The 21228-nt window shown below is 39.7% G+C and overlaps 1 protein-coding gene across 31 annotated transcripts in view; it reads right to left on the bottom strand.

The window, feature by feature from the left end:
• The window catches only part of EHBP1 (EH domain binding protein 1), a 207745-nt gene that overhangs the window by 174511 nt on the left and 12006 nt on the right, over positions 1–21228 (bottom strand). For all 31 annotated transcript variants that reach the window (XM_086879111.1, XM_086879112.1, XM_086879114.1 and 28 more), the window contains exon 3: positions 4608–4665. In XM_086879111.1, the coding sequence (XP_086735237.1) occupies positions 4608–4665 (58 nt within the window). The remainder of the gene's footprint in view (positions 1–4607; positions 4666–21228) is intronic.

Below are 21228 nucleotides of genomic sequence, written 5' to 3'. Positions count from 1 at the left end.
AACAACGCTCCAGTCACACTCATACCCTGGGATGCAGTCCAAAAAACCCAGCACGTGCCAAAGAAGGAAGCTCAAAGCCCTGGAAACTCCAGGCAGCCTTTGATCAACACATTGCTGTCAGTGCTCCTTTAGAGCAGACAAGGAAACCAGTGGATTCCCACAGGTCTTCCCATGAATGTCTTCAATTCATCGGCACGCACGTGTGTTACAACTGTCATTGTGCATATGGGCATTACTGCTAAAAAGCTACAGAAAGACTGCTAAGCTTGGGGAATGAGCAAAAACTCATCACCACCACTTGTTCTCTAGGACTGGGCTATTTCTTCAAGCTTGATTTCACACACACACACATTCATGACATACATGATGAATACATCATGCAGTAAATACATGGTTCATGCTATTTTGTTCACCAAATCTTGCCTTATTCACCATCTACAGTAGATGATGCTCAGATAAAGAGCCTCTGCCCCATTTCTTCAATCAGTTTCTCACATCATCTATATGATTTCTTACTACAAAAGAAAAACAACCAACCAAATTAAAAAAATCAAAGCCCAGACAAACAAAAAAACCTGAACACAGAGTTATTTTTCTTATCATTTTCTGGGACAGCCATCACTGCACCTCAGAACGTCACCACAAGTTAACTTTATGTGACTCCCAGAAATAAAGAAGAGTACTAATGACCTCCAGTTTACAGTCAGGGATTACAATCACAGCATGATCTTGTAACTTTACTAAAAAACTGAGAAGCCCCATGAGTGGCACTATTGAACTGTGGTGGTCTCCAGCATGTCAGGGTCACAACACGCCTTTGGAACTCCAGCCTGCCAGGGCCAGGCAGGGCTGGCACTGGGCAATAAAGTAGCCAGAAAAGGCAACAGATTGCCAAGGACAGCAAAACAGGCGATCCAGCTGCTGCTTTATTGATGGCAATATTGATGGAACATTGGAAAAATGCTGGCCACACTGCTGTTGTGTACAAGGGATTCCTTTTACTCCCTGCCCCTTTGCCTCTCTTGGCTCTTACTTCTCACTGCTCAAGTTCTTTCCCTCTTCTCAGCATTGTTCCTTCTCCTTTGTGCTTAAACCATTTTTCATAAACCTGCAACAGAAGTACTGAAATCAAGGCAAGGCACCTTCTTTCAGCTTTTATATGAAAAGAATCTTTGAAGAATAATTCTGTCAGGCTCTCAGAAGCAAGTGCAAATTTGATTTTTCTGAGGTGTGTAATTCAACCATAAGCCTCTGCATGTTCACAGGAATAGTAGAAAGTACCTCCTTGACATCATGGCAACATCTATTGTCAAACTGAAATTTCTTAGTTCAAAGCCTGGAAATTTGAGAGCATCTCAGTGAAATAAAGGTAAACATATTTTCAACACATTTTTCCCTTGGTCTACAGTAGAACAAAGACATACTTCCACCACTCAAAAAAAAAAAAAAAAAAAAAAAAAAAAAAAAGAAAAAAAGAGAGAGAGAGAGAGGTCCAAAAGTCCAGGGCCTGAAAACCTGGGCAGGCAACTTTCCAGTGTGCCAGAAAAAGAGTTAAACAAGTCCACAGCTGCACCTTCTGTAAACCATGGATGCGGAACAGCATCTAAATAAAGCTTCAAGAGCGTACCTGATTTTGCAAACAGACGACATTTGCACCAGCAGACAGGGAACTCCCACCCTCCCCAAGCTGAAAGTTCATTTTGGTTCTAGGACTGCACAGTAATTCTGCCAAGCACAGCAGAAGTGCAAATCACCATCTTATGTAAATTCCTGGCACACACAATGGGGATGCCAAATCACACAGAGCCACCTCGTCTTGACACACCTCATGAAATACATTGAAATTAGACTTGCCCATGGAGAGCAGGTCCCAAAATAGAACTGTAAGTAACTTAAATCTGCATTAAGGTCAGTAACTGCTGGATATATTTATGGTCTTGTATCCATCCACCCATCAGACTGCTATTTATATGCTCTTTCAAAATGAGTATTTGCTTTTCATTTGCAACACTTCGAAACTTAATGTAATTAAACATATCTACAGCTCCTATTCCATGTTTCCCACTGTAAGAAGAAAAATATTCAGACTCCTGCACATGATGCCTCTATTTCTTTTAATAAAGGGATCACTGTAGTTTATTTGGAAAAAGAGAATGTGGGGCAGGAGGCATATCAAAATCCTGAAAACCCACAAAAACAAGGGTTTCAAAGGACATCAAGAACTCAGCTTTCAGCTCAACAGCATTTTAAATCACACCAGTTAGAGCAGGCATCCCAGTGGACATCCATAGCTCCATCTTCCAGTTGCACAACATTTTTGCTCAATACATCTCTTGTACTTTCCCAGTAGAAATGAGACACAGAACTGCTGAAGAGCATCCAAAGGACCATGTTTGTGAGTTTGTGAACTATCTGCTGGCAATACCCCTCATTAACCCTAATGACCTAAAAGTTCAGAAAACATAACCTCCAAAAATGTCTTCACATCTTTACAGTAAGCTAAAATCTCATCCCTCCCTTCCTCCCACCCAAGAAGCTGAAAAACATAGACAATTATTAATGCTTTGTACTCACTGAACCCAGTGTCCACCAAAAATAAAAAGAGAGGAAATATTCATTTGACTTGTTTCCAATAAAGCAATTAGATGAAACAAGTACGTTGAATAACGTATTTTACTGGCAGGATGACTAAGAGATCAAGAATATTTATTGATCTACAATTTTTGACCCAAACCACTCAAGTCACATCAACTACCTAAGCTTTAAAATTAACTCTATGCACTGCCCAGGTTTCGGGGCCACTCAACTTTCAAAGTACCTTTGTGGGATCTTACTAAACATGACTTAAGTCAGCCAGAGACTTTTCTGAGTCTCAGGTTTAAATCTGCCAGTTTACTGCCTGGTGACCAAAAGTGAGATCATATCATGGAACTTTATGGCCCAGCTGAAAAAACGTAAAGCCCAGAAGGCTGAGCTAATGCCAGAAAACCCTGTAGCCTCAGGGAAATGCTGTCATTTGGATCCTATAAAATGACAGGCAGAAACCCATCATTTCACAAAGCCATGCTGGACTTCTCTTACAGGTTCTGTTTCTGAATCCCAACAAAACAGTCATTTATGAACAAATACCTTGTTTATCACCAAGCTTTTCAGGGTTACAAAGCTTGTTTAAGCACTGCACTTACTGTTTGACATAACTTTTATCTCTGTGTGCAACAGAAATGAAATTAAATGAAACTAAATCAGAGAGGTTATCATAGAGTGAGCCACATCAGACATCAGTTACTGACATCAGCACTTCCTGCCTAGATACACACCGTGTAAATTCAAAGGAACTTGAGATAGCTGATGCTTCAGTGAAACAGGAATAGTCTGACTGGCTTTGCTGATGAGTATGGAACATGGAACAGGAACAGGTACCAGACTGAGCTCACACCCTTGTTTACTCATCAGGTAATACCTTTGGGTTTTCAAAACCTGAAGCAGAATTTTGGATGCACAGCATTTAGTTGTGCAGTCAGGAACCAGTCTTCATCTAAAATAGCTTGGAATAGCTTATACCTCAAGTAAAAAGACAAAATACAACAAATATGCATGGCAATCAGAAAAACAGGCCAGAAAAAGAGGAATACCAGTAAAAAATAAACCCTAAGTCTCTCCTGAGCAGGATAGAAAACTGTGTATCCCATTTTCTAAATACTTAAGTTCTTCAACACAATTATTTCAAGGTATCTTCTCTATCATGGATGCCTTCTCTCCATTATTACAGAGTTCACTGAAATATCATTTTGTATTACACAAATACACATACAAAAAAAAAAGAAGCTTAGACCATCTTTTTTTTTAACTGAAGAGTCAAACAATTATTATAACTTCCAAAATTTCCTCTCTGACAAGATCATTAGCAATAAATCCAACCAGGCTAAGAAGCCACATGAGCAACTAAGACCAAGTCATCTCAAAGAGAAGAGGAGATTCTCCAGGGAAGGGGAGAATCAGCATGCACTCCCATCCCCAGGAAAGACAAACTTTATCAGAAACTGGAGAGACTTCATTCAGAGCTTTCTATTCTTCAGACTACCAAGTTATTACTCATGAAACACAAATTCACAGGTTTGTCCACACTGTTTGTAGAAATAAAATGTGAATATTCACTTCAAAGACACACTACTGGGCTGAAAGACCCTGTTTTTATTCTTTTTTATTTGTAGCATTTCAGGTGAAATAGCCTCTTATTCAGGCTTTATCTGCCTATTGCAGGGATGTCAGATTCTTTATTACTTTTTTTAATTAGTTTTTTTTTTATTACACTTGTTGTATAGAAACCAATTCTCCTTTCTAATTAGGTCTAGCAATTAATAACTGAATTGAATTGATGGTAATACAGTTCTGCTAAACAAATAACCAAAGCTAAAATCAGAGTTAAGGGTTCCCATAAATTAGCACTGACATCAACAGCAGTTTATTCTGAACTTTATGTACAAATTGAGTTAAAAAGAAAATTCAACAACTAAAATACTTCTCATTTATTTATTTATTTGGCTGCTCCCTCAAACCACTGACCCCATTTGTCACTAAAGTTGTGACTTAATAAGAAATCAACTGACCTTAGAGGATTTTCTTCTGCTTCTTCTTGTCCAAACCACCACTAGTTTATCTGGCTGCCTGTTGAAGATAAGGAAGAAACAGCTTAAAATACAACAAGATCAATATATATAAACTGTTTATATTAAAACTCTTGCAACACATAATGACATCCTTAGTGGATAACATGCTCTTTTAAATATAGCTCATATAAAAACCACTCTCAGCATCAGCCATTTAACAGGAAAAATAATGTGTATTTATAGATAAAGGTTGTCCTCCAGTTCACACAGTAATGTCATCATTGTCCTCCTGCTCTCCTTGCCTGTGGACATTTCCCCAGAGCCAGCAGCACACCTGAGAAACTCTTCCATGGGGCAGAGAACAGGACCCAGACTCTTTCATGGAACATGGAAACATTCCAGTAGCCAAAATAAACACTAATGCAAATTTTAGCTTGAATTTCTACACAGATATATTAAAGTCACTTGCAAGTAGCAAAGAAAACAGGTAATTTCACTTTTTCTTACACAAAGGATAATTTTTCTACTTGAATAACTTAAAGAACAGGAGAATCAAGTCCTGTATTACTCCTCAAAATCTCCTTGGACAACAACAGTTAAATCAGCACTTCCTCAACTTATGTTCCGAAGGACAAACATACTGAAAATCAGTGTGGTTTCCCAAGCAATTGTTTATTTGGGATTTGCAATGAATATAGATGGAAACCTCAATAAACAACCCTTCCAGTACAAACTATTTTCTCTTTAAATTTCTTAGGAGTTATTTATCGGTTAGTAGTTTACCCTTATTATATCTACCTCATTAGTTTTACAGTTATGTCTGAGTGATTTTTGATACTGACTTAACTTCCTGACTTCCCACCCTCCCCCCATGATACACTTCCCATTGTATGATTGGGACCACACTTCTGGTCCCACTTCCAGACCTATAACCCTCTGGTGCAGACTCCTGACACCATTCCAGCTTTGTTTTCTGGCTGATGACCTGAAATCCTTCATGAAGCCCAGCTGCAAATCCACCCACAAATGATTTTCAATGGAGTTCACATCTCCACTTAAAAGTACTAAACCTGCATATGCAACTCTGCCTGGAAAAAAATTACTGCTCAGAATTTTGAGACATCAGTGTAAGAATCCTTGCATTTCTAAAGCAAACAGCAAAATAAATCATAGTGGGAAGATGGGTGTAGCCAAGAAAAAGGAAAGACACAATACATTCAAATCACAATTAAAAAATGCACCCAAAATCCCCACAGAAATATTCTGAGTAAAGGCAGTGTTCCCATTGCTATTTCATCATAGGAAGACTACCTACTTAATAACTAACTTTTCAAATGAAACCCCAACTGGTTTAATAATCATTTTAGGCACTGAAGTACTGGCCATATTTCCTTTCATACATACTTTTCAATTGAGCTGTTGATCATTTCTGCATATTACAATAAAAACAATACCTCACCCATGATTCACATTTAAACCCCACCAGAACTAAAGCTCTCCCAAAAAGGCAGATCATGCAAAGGAAATGAGGACACAAGCTTAATTTTTTTTTTTTTTTTTTGAAAGTGAAATAATCTGCTGTATTTTAAACTGTAAATTCACTCTTGTGGCCTTGTTTACGTGACTTAAATTGCAGGCTGACCCTGCTCACAATTTCTGCAAAATTTTGCTTGGTCATCCTGTTGGACTTGAAAGCTCTTTGTTCACTTGGTGGAGGGTTCTCATCTTTGGCTTACACCAGCACCAGCCCTTTGACGGGAACTGTATTTGTGCCACCAGGGAAAAACAACACACCCCCCAAGCAATGCAATCCAAACCCATGCCAGCAACATTTCCCAGTCCTGAAGAACTCCTTCTGCCAGGAATATACAGAAATGCACCAACATGCAGTAGCCAATTAAAGTTTTAATTCAGACTGAGAGGACCAAGCCACGCTGACGGACGAGCAGGAGCAGCATTTGCTCCCCTCATTTCTCTCACCAGTATATTTACTTTGTTAAGTATTGAGAATATTTTACTCCTTCAGCTTCAAGTATGAGAGAAATTCACACCCAGAGGTACTTTATCAAAAAAAACAAGGAAGATCTTCACAATATGGAGATTGAAAAATTAGCAAAATTAAATGGGATGAGAAGGGAAGAAAATACCCCAAAGGATGAGTGTCCCCACTCTGTACACCACATGCTTCACTGAAACCTAACAAAAACCACAGCAGTTCTTCTAAGGGATTTTCTTCAAGGAAGAAATCCAAATTTTAAATAGATCAAACAAATCCAACAATCCTAAAATCCAACAATTCTAAAATATCTTCATATAACTGTTTGACTACTACACCAAGAGCAACCTTTCCTACCACAGTCTGTTCATTGCTCTCCTATGCCAATATACCTCTAGAAGAAAAAGCCCAGTTCATATTTTAGTCAGCAAATTTGCATTCAAGGTTATTAATAATATCTCAGTGCTAGGAAATGGCCAATATCACATAATGCACATTGCTAATTGAAAGCATTAGGTAGTATTTCCTACTTTAGACTTCTCCCCTCCTTTAAACATCATAAACCTAGCTGCTCATTAGTCAATAATCAAAGCAAATAAAACCACCTCTGAAGAATTAGTCTGGAGACCAGTTTTAGTATCTTTATAAGTTTACTTATTGAACTTGGATATCATTCCAAATACAAAATCCACAATGATGCAAGCTGAACAAATGTTAATGGTCAGCAATTAAAAAATAATAATAATTTCCTGTGCTGTACAAATGACATTTCTCATTTCTTTAACCCACCAGCTTTTAGCCAGTCACTTATTCAGCAAAGCCAGTATGCCTACAGCAAGGAATAACACACTGCTAACCTAAAGACAATGGATTTGGAGTAGAAGAAGAGAACTGGGTTTTAGCCGGACACTACATTTCCCCATTAAAGTAATTGTGTCAATCTATCAGTTCAACACCACTGACCTTTCAGCAGAAATGTTTAATACTGTGCTGGAACCTGCCACCATTGCCTTGGAGGTGCTGTGCGTTTCCCACCAAGGCAGCCTTGCCAAAGCAGCAGCACTTCCCTGGAAGAGGGAGCTGCTAAAGGAAGCCATCAGCACTGGGACATCAGGTACTGTCATTGGGAAGAGCATGGATCCAGTGGCAAGGGTTGAAGGATCCAGCTTGGTTCCAAAAGATCATATTTTCTAAAACTTACCATAAACCTGTATTTGGTATTTACTCATTATTGTGTGTTTCACAAAAAAACTACTCTTGAAGAAAGACAGTTCTTTACTACTTTCAAGTAGTAAACTTAATTAATTATTTACAAGTGAAACTTAACAAAGAAGCAGAGAAGATTGATTTCAAGGTTTCTGGCTCAGAAAAAGAGATTCATCACTGCCCTGCATACTAAACAATTAACATGGGATCCAAAATACAGATTTATAAAACACTTATAATTCAAAACCAAGCCTGAATTTCCTGTCAGATGAAAGTCATGATTCTGGTACCTTCCATTTTCCCATTGAAACAACCCATGTGAAAAAAGAAAAAAAGAAAAAAAGAAAAGAAAAAAAAAATAAATACTGGAATAAAACTTTGCCATATCCACAACTATTAAATAATGAAATAAAAACATCCTGCATATTGGAAAAAAACTGTCATCTGATCAGCACCTCATACACTACAAATTTTACCAACTGAAAGGAGGTTGTGCAAGATTCAAGGTCTTTTGTGGGTTGGTTTGACCATTCTAGGAAGTGTTTGGCACAATATTTTGATTACGGAACTCTCCAAACATCACTTGTAAAGGAAGAACATGAAATGTATCAGTCTCCTGTGAACTCTTGTTTTGTAAACCTTTTAGCAGAAGCTGATAACATTACCCAGGACATAATGCTCCACTAAACTTAATGTTCAATGACAAAAAGCTGTAGAAGACTTGGGGTTAGAATCTGTTGTTGGAAAGAATTGTAAATGCACTTAACTTTAATTCAGACCACTGAAGCCAACAGCAAGACCAGTGATTAACAACCTTTTGCTAAAGCTGGGAAAGCAAGTAACAGGATTTCTTAGTAGCAAGGTACTGCTACATTTCATAACACTCAATAACTGTTAAATGCCTGAAATGTAGAAGATATCTTTTTTGTACCTACCCCACACTGTACAGCCTTGCAAGTTTGTTTTGGCATCAAACTGCCGAAGTGTTGAGTTTTGCTTATCCCCTCTCCTTTTCTTTCTTTTTCAGCTGAGCTGTTTTATTTTTACTATGTTACATTTGAACTGCATTAATTAGTTCACAGGCTGCTAGATTACTCTTGTGAAGCAAGCTTAAAAGAGTATAATTAATAAGAGAAGCAGCAGTGTTAGCACAATAGCATGCAGATGCACCTATTGAAGGATAAAAATAATTTCTTGAGGACTAATGTCAAAGTACTTCTGATAAGAATTTTTTTTTAATAACCTTTTGTCCCTTCTGCATTGTGCAACCCAGCATGCCATGCACAATTTCCATTAGGGACCAATCCTCCCGCCCCACCAGCATACAGCTTTCTACATGACTGCTGAAAAGCCAGCAAGGCTGTCTAATGGTCTCTTAAAAATAAATGTGGTTGGTTCTATACCACCATTAATTTGAAATGAACGTTGCTTTTCCTCATTTTACAGCTAATTACTTTGAAAAGCGCTCTTTGCAGTGCAGTCTTCTGCACTAGGTCCTGCACTATTGCCATGTATTACCATTAGCCAAGGATCTAATCAGGCCACGGCCTTTTGCAAGCCTTGCACTGAGGTTTTTTTCCCCTCAGAATTTCCTGTTCACCACAATCAATGAAATTTCACAGCTGCCTACAACTGCAGGAAGTGCAATCAAATACTGCCAATGCTTTAAACAGGCCCAGTGATACTGTAGGAATGATGTCATGCATTGATGCATTTGCCAAATGAGTCCTCTTGCTGAGTGCAGGTACAGCACTGATGGCAAAAGCCAGAGACATTAGGAGGAGAATAAAACACAGTGCAGGTAAAACCCCTCTGAGATAACTGTAAGATGAACAATTGTAAGATTTTGTAATTTTATAAGATTACAAAAGAAAGTTGCGCATTTCAGGAAGGGGTCTGGGGTCTTCTTCTCCACATCACCTTAAATTCCATGGTGGAAGTGAAAGATTCCTGGGTAAGGCCTGTGCCATCCCAGAGTTATGTCAGACTATCGGAGCATTCTCTCGATACTACTTACTGTGAACTTTGCATCAAGCCCCTAAAATAAGGCAAAGTTTGTTCTTCTATCATTAAAACTATTCAGTAGTTTTAACAAGCCTGGGAAATTTCAAAAGAGAAATCATTAAAACAGGGAAAGCAAGACGACGTCACAGCTGACATCCATCCATCCATCTCTACATTTTCACTTTCTAGCACAGAAAGTTCCTCCATTTCTTCCCACCAGAGGTCTCTACAGATTTTTTCAAGACTACACAAGCGCGTTGAAAGACCAGAAATCCCCCTGTGAAGTGAATTTTAGATTTTTAATACATCTGCTGCTAAATAGACTGGCCTCTACAACACCTGCATCTCAAGACTATGCTTTACTTTTACTAGAAGCTCTAGTCTGGCTTTTCTTGGTTTATACAAAATAGGGAAAGAGCAAGACACTCTGACCTATTTTACGAGTGCAGTCAGACCTACTGGATCTGCACAGCGTCTATTTGCGAGGCTGAGTGTGGAATGTGTAGCATGTACTGCCGATTACTTGGTTTTCTCAAACCAAACACAAATGAAGTTTGCAGGATGAGCTGAATTAAACAAAACCCAAGTTCATCTATTATTCAGAAAGAAGTGACAAGGGCAGATTTTACTTCATTTTTCCAAGAGTTACTGCAGCAAAGAAACCTCTCCAGAACTATCTAACAAAGTCTTGTCTTAAAGCTTTTTGTAAGAGAATTTTACATTGCAGAACCCACAAACTGACCCTGGTCTTCAGAAATTGTGTTCTCTACCATCCTTTTGGCACTACCACAAAGAAGCTTTGACTAATCCCTGAATTTCAGGTCCCATCCATCCAGCTGCTCTCCACGTGGAAGCTTTCTTTGCTTGGTCCAAATGTCACCGGGGGGGTTGAGTACTGCACAAGAAGGGCCACACGTGGCTTCCTTATCTCCCCCTGGCACAATCACAGACACTCCCCTTAGGCAGGCATTCACTCCAGCGATGCTCTGTCCACATGTTTACCCCACACAGCCTACCACACCAGAGCTCACTAACACCACACAGCACTCTAAACCAAACCATGGCTAAGAAACCCAGGAGCTGCTCCAGGAAAGCTTGTTTGTAATACCAACCTCCCCAGTCAGTTCCGCTCAGGCTGACTGGCAGGGAGGAGCACAGGCTAGCAGGGCCATTCAGACAAACCTTGAATGGAAAGTGTTGCTTTACAGTGGAAATTTCACAGGAAGTTGCTGCCATGAGCCAGATCTTTTTCAGATGCCTGATCTTCCTTTTTATGCTCTTTTCCAAGTACATTTATTCTACATTTCAACAATAAGGAAAAAAAACAATGTTTTTTTTAAAACCAAAAAATCCCAGACCTTTCTGTTTCAAGTTGGTAGGTTGTTCCTTCTGAGCAGAGCAGAGCAGAGCAGGAGGAACTACACAAACCTGCCTGCACAGCCCACTGGGGCCTGACCTGCTGTGAACCCGCTGAACTCATCGTGCTGATCCCCCTTCCCTGCAGAGCTGGGGCCTGACAAATGCCATGTGAATAAACACAAACAGCCAGAAAAAAAACACGCTATTTCACCTCAGGCATAACAGTGCATTTCAAAGCTGGTGTGAGAAGGTGAGTGCCTGACCATCTCCCTGCTCTGGAACCCAAATGCAGCCCCCCAGCACCTCCACATCCCACCCCTCCCTCAGCAGACACCGCTGGTCAGCATCACCTGCCCCTCTCGGGGTCCACTGTGCCATTACACAATAAAACAGATCAGTAACAAGAATTCCAGAAAGAGTTTTAGCAAACTGAGCAAGGAATTTTGAATTCAAATTCCATCTCCTGTCCTCACTGACTATACAGCATCCAGAAAATTTCAAGACAGACACTGAGCAACATCAAGCCTCCCCCTTCTAGTCCTACTCATACCTCCACCTATAGACCAAAAGTCATCTCTATACAATAATTTACAGGCATTACTGAAGATGACCAATTGAGTGTTACCCCTTCTTATTTTAAAGCACTGAAGTATAACTGTTAGGTGCATTCTCATGATAGAAAGTATTTTAAAAAATAACTGAAATGGAACTCTTTGACTGACAGAGTTTCAACCCATTTAAAATTCCCACGTAAATGATACCTTTTTGTACTAAAAAATATGCAAGAGACTTTTTGGCACACCACTGTCAGTTTTAATTGGACCTATTCCCTTTTGCATAACTTATTTCTGTGTCAAATAGCATTCAAACAGAAGGCTTTACTGGTTTTCAGTCTGCAAAAAACAGAGATTAGAAATTATTTTTCTGTCAGTCCTCTAGAACAGAAAATTGTATCTTGCACCAAAACCACAGTTTCAGGAACATCAACTATTCACAACAGACACTTCCTTCTCCAATTTGTCTAAAATATTTAAGAAATTCTGCATAGCCTACCATGAGCAATTAAAGAGAAGGATGATCTTTGCTGTTCTTACTGACTGAGCAAGTTTGACATTTACACACAGATACATGAACAAAGCTTTATACTCCTGTTCTACAGAAATTCCAGTGTCCACATTAGGACTCGGACAAAGCAAGTTTCAGCAGCTACAGTGCATTAATGCCTCCTTCTCTACTTGCTGTCCACGGACACATCCCTAAGATTACAGTTCTGCAAATGCAGGAGCAGAAGAATCTGGCACCTTGTTTCTTTTAAAGCTCCCTTCCAAACCAAGAGCACAAGGGTTTTGTTTGTCTTTCTTACTTAAGGGCATGTTTTAGATTACACAAAGCAACTTCTACCATTTGAAGACGCACAGAAATTGTGAACACACTAAAAGCCTCTGAGTGGGCAGCATGGGTGGAATGGTACCAATTCATAGAGTTTGTCTGGAAGATTAAATTCTAATCACCATCTCAGGTGCCCAGATTATGGAACTGAGATGGTTACACAAGCTAGGAAAAAAAAAAGGCTGATATCTACAAGAACCAAATGTGTGCTAAGACACACAGCAGTTTGCCTCTGATACTTGTAGGGTTGAAAAGCTTGAATAAGCTTGCTTAGCAATCTTTGCTTGAAGATATAAAGACAGTGCAAACCCTGGAGTTACACAGAACCCCGCAGAAGACTTTAGCCTAACACAAGCATTTGGTAAACTGAGGGGCAGATTCCTGGTATGCTGTGTCCTGCCACAGGAGCAGTGTGGAAGGGTTGGTGTGATACAAACTCATATTTAGTTTTCCAAATGATCACTCTACTGAGCCCTAAATTAATCCATATTTATTTTGAGAGATAGGCACTCCTGGCTTATGCAGAGTGAGCTCCCCAATTAAAGCTTCCTCATCTGTCAGCAGCCTCCTTTTGCTTTTGCAAATTAATATCACAAGGAGAAAAAAAAAAGAACGGGGTGGGGGGTGTGGAGAGGGCCTAGTGAAACCATGGCAAGCTGTGCTAGCTCCTTTGCCCTGTCGCTGCCTGGGAGAGCAGACTTAGAAAATATTGCCCGGTGCTCTTGGCCACAGCCACAACAGGCATGGCATCAAGCAGTATGAACCCACTTTTGGGGAAGGAAGGCGCTGAAGGATGAGATTGTAAACAGCTTTCTCTGCCCTGATTCTGGCATCCCCTTGCCTGTATGCCCAAGCAGGACTGAATCATCTGCTCTCAGCAAAGCACCCAGCTCCTGGGAGGAGCACTCCTCAACAGCTGGGGTGCCAGTGGAAGCAACACAGCTTTCTGTCACCCTCCAGGGGCACAAAACCAGAACATTCTACCAACTGCAATAATGCACCAGCTACTGCAAATCTCTGAAGCAGGCAGAGCCTCAAAGCACCACAGAGAAACACAAGAACCTTGCACTATAACTTGCATCCCAACCAAAGTCACACATTTGCACACCAAGCAAAACAAAAAAACCCAGAGCCTCAATTGACCTCGTCTTCTCCAAGCTTAGTGAGACTGTCAAAACATAAAAATCGAGAATGAGCTAATGTGGCAAATTTAGCAGCAGTAAGCTATATGTAGATGGTTGTCAACATCAAAGCTATGATTTTCTTGGATGTTAATGAAAAAATTACTAGATTTACAAAATTTTTGTATGTGGTTTCCAGGGAACTGGAAACTGCCATGATCATTTCCCAGGAGATGCCCCATTTCATGCTGATGACCTTTCAAGAGCTGTTTTAAGATGGAGGTATGGACATAAGAAATAAAATTATTCAATTGGTATTTGCAGCTAAATAACTGTTCCAAAGACTGCATAATTAGAATAATTCCTCCTCTTCTAGCTCAGTCTGTTTAATTACATTGTTACACTGCTTCCAAGCTGCCTCCTGAAACAAAAGTTGCCACTTCTGATTACAGAAGTCAATCTCAAAAACAACACAGATTATTTCCATTTACAGCTCAACAGTTCTTTGTACACCCAAAGTCTAAAAATTTGCATTATTTTTAGTAAGTTAAAACTGACCAAGCCTTTTAATTAATGCCTTCAAAATAACACCCATGGCTTATATCCAGCAGCAAGTATTGGCTAGGAAAAAAGGTATGTTTATTGGTGGATACTTCAAACAAAGCAAAACCTCCTGCCAACATTAGGGGCTTGATACGGTAAAAAATAAACTGAAAACAAAAAAGGGGGGAGGAAACAAAAAAAACAGCAAAAAACACAAAACCCAAAAAACCACCACCACCAACGTAACTAAAAGACCTCTATTTTGAAATGTAAAATAATAAAAATTAAATGTAAAATAAAATTAAATTAAATTTAAAAAAATAACAGCAACAATTAAGGACCTAGACAGATTTTGCCAATAACTGCTGCTTGTAAGATGCCTAGCAGAAATTTGAATTGGATTTTAAGTATTCATTTCAAGATCAGCTAAACTGGAAAGGAACAGCATATTAATTCTGACTCCTTTAAGCATGGTTTTCACTTAAAAAAGCAAACTTACTGTACCTACATTAAAGCTGAATTCAGCTTGATGCTGAAAACACACAAAAAAATAGTACCTTTCAGCCAGACAGGTTTTTCTGTTGGAATTTCTTAAAATAATCTTCCTATAAAATATTTTTCTGTTACAACTAACTTTCACTCAAGTCAGACACTCCCAACAACAGAGCCTGGCAGCCCTTTGTCCCAGCATCCCTACAGAGGGAACTGAGTAGTGGTCCTTCACTTTTATTTCAGTACCCCAGGCTGTACCCACTCTGGTTACTAACAACCACCAGGAGGACACTCCTCAAGGTCCTTTATACACAGAATTGTTGAGATTTAAGCTGCTAAAAATTAACACTGTCCTTTCCTTACTTACATTCCCAATGAAGACACATAGACACAAATAATCAACTTCTTCAAAGTCAAATTTTTAACTGGGGACCAAGACTAAAGCCAGCCACTACCTTGATTACTGTGTTGCCTTCTCTTTTCTTTCTGTGCTGTCATGGATGGTATTTTATCTCAGCTTAAAACAGACAGAACCTGTACCTTTTCCATTCTATTGTGAAATGCCTGTTTGTGTTTTAGTCTGCTAGCTTCTTTACACAGCTGAAGGGCTGTACCGTGGGGTAGTTGTAAAGCAACATCTTCAGCCAGAGAAGACACCTGGGTGCTGGCCAGATTTTTCATTATGTGGATTTGATATCTTGCAGGCTGGATTCCAGTCTTGTACCATTAAATGAGGCAAAGGGATAAAGAGACAGAGCCACTCTATCCCACAGTGCGTACAGCTTAAAAGATTAAGTATTTTGTTTCACCCTAGATTTCAATTTTACTCTAATTCAAAAATTTTTTATCTGTAAATACAAATGTGTCTGGTGTGTAAAGAAGTTCTCCTTGGAAGCAGAAAGGTGAATAAAAAGGGAAGCTAGACTGGTTTCTGGAGGAAAATACACTCTTAATCTGGCAAAGGGATGAGAGCCATCCACGGAAAGAAAAAGACAAAGCCTCTCAAACCTACTGCAACACCTCGTTGTGCTAAGTGAGGAACAGTGTCCTTACAGTGAAAGGCACACATCTCCTACCAGATTAAGGGCTGCAGTATCTAGTACTAAATGAGGATAAACAGGAGGAAAAATTTTAATTTCAAGCTTTCAGAAGAGTATTACAGTAAATGAAATTATGATAAGTTGCTGTAAATTATTCTGTTTCAAACAGGAATTTTAATACATTTGTCTAGTTAAGGTCAAAGCAGCCAAATTAATAAAATCCACTCTGCAAGCCAACCATCAAGGGAATGAGAATCAATTTTAGCTGTGCAGAGTTCATAGAGCATTGGGGGGGTGGGGGGAACCAGCTATGTGCAGAATCATCAACATGGACAATAGAGATGCGTGGGCACACAAACTCCTTGAATTCTGCAAAATAAGATTTTCCACATATTTCAGCGTATTTTATACAAAATGCACTTTTCATCTTTAAAACAAACAAGGCTCAAAAGTTGAAGCCTGCAAAATTTTTACATATTTTCTTCTGGAGTGTTCAGATGGAAGGCCAGGCTTGGCAGGGCCAGCACTGCACACACATGTGCTCACCCCCACAAGAGCTCCCAAGAGAAAGGGCAGGCCCATGGAGCAGCACTCAGGAAAATCAAGGCTACCACAAGTGATGAGCAAATCTCTTGAATTGAGTGTAACTCAGCAAGGCTTCATTCATGCACTTTATGCTTTAAGTCAGCTCTCCTTAACTCTTCCACTTTCTGAGCACAGACAAGACCTTCCACAGAACATCCACCTCCGCTCGATCTGTTAACCTTGTCCCTCCAGCTTTGACAGATGGGCACTGGCACAGCGAGTTCTTGCTGTTTCACTCACTACCCTGTGCAGCACCAACACTTTCTCAGCCACTTTCCTTCCCTAAAGCCATCCATCTGAGGAACTGAAACCTCTGTGCTCAGCACTGCAGCTTCAGCTGGAGCCAGCCCGGACAGAGACAGACAGGAGACCTGGCAGGCCAAAGCCTTTAGCCCCTTCCACTGCAGGAAGTCAGGAGATTTATTTCTCCTTGCTCTGTCTGTTCAGCCAGGGGTAAGTTTTGACATATACAGGGTTTGTGTTTGTTTGCTCTGCAGCCTGACAAGCAATACAGCACCAAATGAGGTGTGAATTTATTCACTCACTTCAATGCAGCCGATGGGAAAAAATGTTTTGGGACACCAAAACCCTTAAACTTCAAAGCCAATGGAAGTAAGTGTTTTGGAGAAAATGAAGTCCAAGTGTAAATCAGAGCCAGACACTGGCTTTTGCAACATCACCTCACATTGCTGAAACAATGCAGAGAAAAAGTTCAGTCAAAGAGAAAAAAACCCAGGAAAATATAGATGACACATGGCCAGCTTCATCACATTATTAACAACACCAGACATAAAACAAGTACTTATGTTTTTCTTCTGCCTTTGAAGTATTTGATTTCTGTAAAATCCTGGTCTTCAAGAATGAGCCACAAAACCAGACTGGCAATTCTGAATGGAGATGGGGGTTTGCTTCTCTCGAGACAGTCAAGAGGCAAAAACACAGTCTGTCTCTGACCAAACTCAGAGCCATTCTGGCAGTTTAGCCTCATAAATATTTCAAACGTCTCATGTGCTACCCTATCTCTTCCTACAATAAGTCACAGGACAGATATGATGGACCAATAAACAAGTAAAGTAATAGCAACAAACACACTGCATAGATTTCTTGGCATTTTTTTTTTTAACAGTAGGAAATAAAATGTCTCCCTTCACCCCCACGATATTCACATTCTTCCAGAAGCATTACATTTTGGGACCAATATTATGGATGTGATAGGAAAGAAAAAGCTATAATACAAAGTCCAAGCAGAAAATAAATTACAGAATAAATTCTACAGCAATGTAGAGAGGGGGGTAAAAAAAGATCAGCAATTCTAATCCAGAGAGTGTGAATACAACTCTTAATTACATATCACCCCTTGGATGTGTAATTTGAACAGCAAATAGAAAACAAACAAAAAACCTTCCCCACAACAAAAACCTTCCAAAAACCAGTAACTGTAGATCAATGATCACTGGTCATCTCCCCTCCACAGTTATCGATTCCATTTTTCTCACATACTCCACTGGTCCTGCTCTACCTCAATACTGTGACCTACAACAGTTTCCACTCTGACCAAACACACCTGTAAAAAAGCTCATTATTAACATGATTCATATTGAAAAATGAGAAAGGGAGGGGCCACTCTTTTAAGTTTGTGAAGCATAACTTGCAGCTTTTTCTTCAGTTACGTAGCACCTTGCTATCATAAATCTGCACTTGTACAATTCCTATCAGTACAGAGAGTGTTTCTTGCACCTTCTGCACAATTTCTCTGTATCTCAGTTCCAGAGACTTAAAACAGGGATCATTTTTCTCTATTACACATCAGTCTTGTAAGACTGGATTAGTAATGGAGCTGTGTGGCTGCAGAATTTTTGCACAGAGAAATCGTTAGCACTTTATTTCCACACAGCAAAGTGTCATTTTGTAGTTTTACACCATTACCACTGAACAGAGAGCTGCTACCATCTGGCCTTTAACAGGAGATATAAATCCTTCTTATAAGTAACCGTGGATGTGAAATGTAGAAAAGTTGATGAAAGATGATTCGTGCACACAAATTAGGGAGTGATAGAAAAGATGCCTTTTGTGCACAGTTACAAGGGAAGCTGGAAGGAAGCCTAGTGCAGAACCAGGATTTTCTGACTTTTGTTTCTACCATTAGACCACACTCCAGAAGAAAGAAAAACAAAGACTATTCCACCCTCCAAGTAAAAAAAAACCTAAATAGAGAAAAATGTCCAAAATTTATCAAAAATTATCAATTATCAAGTCTGCTCTGAACAAAAGAAGGTGCTAAACTGACTGACACTGAACTATTTACATAAGGAACAAGAATAACTTTTACTACCACTTTTAGTAACTGTAAGCCTGTACAGCTTTGCAAGCTCTTCTAGTTTCAGTGTTCTTAAAAATCATTCTGCTGCTTCTGGCTACATCTGAAGAAAGACAGAGAGCACCATCTGAAATTTCTATGCTGTGACTGGGAACTTGCATTGGGATAGAAAAAAATTAAAGTTCCAGAGTACATGTGTATATTGTGTATGCTGCATTATTCCTTTCCTTTTCACATCAGCCACCTGGAAACTGGAATATGGCACCAGGATGGAAAACCATGTACAGAGATACAGTGAGGAAAATACAATATGATGACAATAAAAAGATGCATCAGCTTGAAGATATTGAAACATAAATTTGAATTGAATAAAACTGCATGGGGGAAGGCTTGACACATACTGCAGTTTTATTTGCAAAGCTGTAAGTCTTAGAAAATGAATATAAAAAGAATACTCAGAATTTTTTAATATCATATCAATAGCCAGACTTTCTCTACCTGTGCCCTAAAGGTAGAAATATTTAAATAAAGCAGTTTGTTTTCATTCAGCACAGAAAAGAATTCCCAGAACACTTTAAATTTAGATTTCTTCGTTCACTCACTCAAAAAGAGGTGAAATCCTAATGAGCATTCACCAGGGGAAGATGGAACCTCCCCTTTAAAACCGTTTCTGAAAGAACTGTGATTATCATGAATTATGAAACTGAAGCACTCATATGTGTTTGGCAAAGCATAGGGATTGTGTGCCATATATGACTGCTCAGGCACAGTAAAACCATGGAGCTGCTGCCTCCAGACAAGGTCCAAGCACACATGTGCACATTGCTTGATCAGCAAAATCAAGTCTGAAAGCTCAATGTGACACAGTGAGTTCCCATTTTAAAGAGGGCACACTTGGTCATAAGAATTTTCCATGGCCTGGGTCAGCAAACATCTGCCTGAATAAAACACAAAAATCTGATTACAGCTGATTATGGAGATTGTATTCAATGGAAGAACAAAGGCCTGGGGGCTTGCTACAATTTTGAGTATTTCAGTAACATAAAAAGCTTCACTATTTCAAAGTTAATTAACCAGCAAGAAGGCTTGAGGTTGTAAAGAAAGCGAGATTTCCGGCCCTGCTCAGCCCATGTGCGCCACAGCACACCTGGAAGTCTCCCAGAGTAACCAAATGTGGACAAAAGTTGTCCCTTAGTAGCAACAGCCAGTCCTTTTGCTATTCACCATAAACATCCAAGCTTTCCATCCCCTGAAAATGGTTCCATTACATACATTGATTTTATACATACACACCACATCTTGAACTGTATGCCTGTACTTATTATGCTCAGGTGACACTTCTTTGTCATGTGTTAGAAACCTTCTTTAAGTTCCGTAAACCTTCCTCTTCCCACCTTAACTTCTTTACTGGAAGGGATGCTCAGTATCAGGAGCTGAGATCCCACCAATAAAACCCAAGCTAATCAGAGATGATGTTGGCAGAAAAACACAAGAAGGCTCTGTGGCTCTTCTCTGAAATAATTACTTTTGTTTCACACACTGGTTGCTCACATTTAAGTCTCTGTTCTTGTATCTCCAAACCCATCAGGATCTGCCTTGTTTACCCTGTACACACTGACCAGAAGACATTCAAACAGGGAGAAAAGCCTCACGTTCTGCTCCTCACTCCCCCACTCCCCTGCTGCTTCCCCACCAGCTCAGATCACCTCACAGCCCATCCTGCCCATCTCTAAGCAATGCTGAAACAAGACAGGTGAATATTCCATGAAAAAGCTGCAAGGCTGACCATTTTAAAAGGCTTCCTAGGGCAGCAAAGAAGAAACTAACTCCACAGAAGACCTACCAAGGCTTCTCTAAGCTCATCTATGTCACAGCACAGGAGGAAGACGAGGGTAGAACACTCATTCCATGAGGTTAACAAGGCAGCAGGTTTCTGCTTCTCTAGGTCTTAATGGGGTTGTCAACCATAAGAGGTAGTGACATTTCTCACAATGAGGTGAACACAAACAAATCAGGATAAATTGCAGTCTTCCTATAGTCAAGAATAGCTCAAGATTATTTTCTTTTTTTTTAAATTACAGTTCGTTGACTTTACCATTAACTGCAAGTCAAGTACGCATCCTCCTTTTTAACAGCTGTTGCTAAAAGTAGTATTATTCTTCCCCCTACAGCACATGATCTAGTTCCCTAAGAAGTTTGTCTGAAACAAATTTATTTACTGAAGTCAGCATTTTTTTTGTGCCCAGGAGGAAGCACGCTTTGTGTACTGTAAATGCTTTATTAGGGTCCACTCCAGCCAACAGCACTGAAGCTATGGGCAAAAATTCCTGTTTCCAGTAGAGCAACAGGAAAAGAGACAAGGGACTGCACTGTCACCTGCCACTGTACTACAACATTAGCCACTGCCAGCAATACTGAATGACTGCTGATGGGTCAGATGAACACCCAGAACCAGGACTGGATAACCCTCACACTGAAAATGCAGGTAATGCCTGCTTTTACTGCCATTTTCCCTTGCAATACAGCTTCTCCCCAGGCAGCTAGAGCAGGAGGTGGCTCCAGGAACAGA

This window comes from Cyanistes caeruleus, chromosome 2 (assembly GCF_971803275.1).
Source record: "Cyanistes caeruleus chromosome 2, bCyaCae1.hap1.1, whole genome shotgun sequence".
In the NCBI taxonomy this organism is placed as follows: domain Eukaryota; kingdom Metazoa; phylum Chordata; class Aves; order Passeriformes; family Paridae; genus Cyanistes; species Cyanistes caeruleus.
This window is presented reverse-complemented; position numbering and strand designations above follow the sequence as displayed.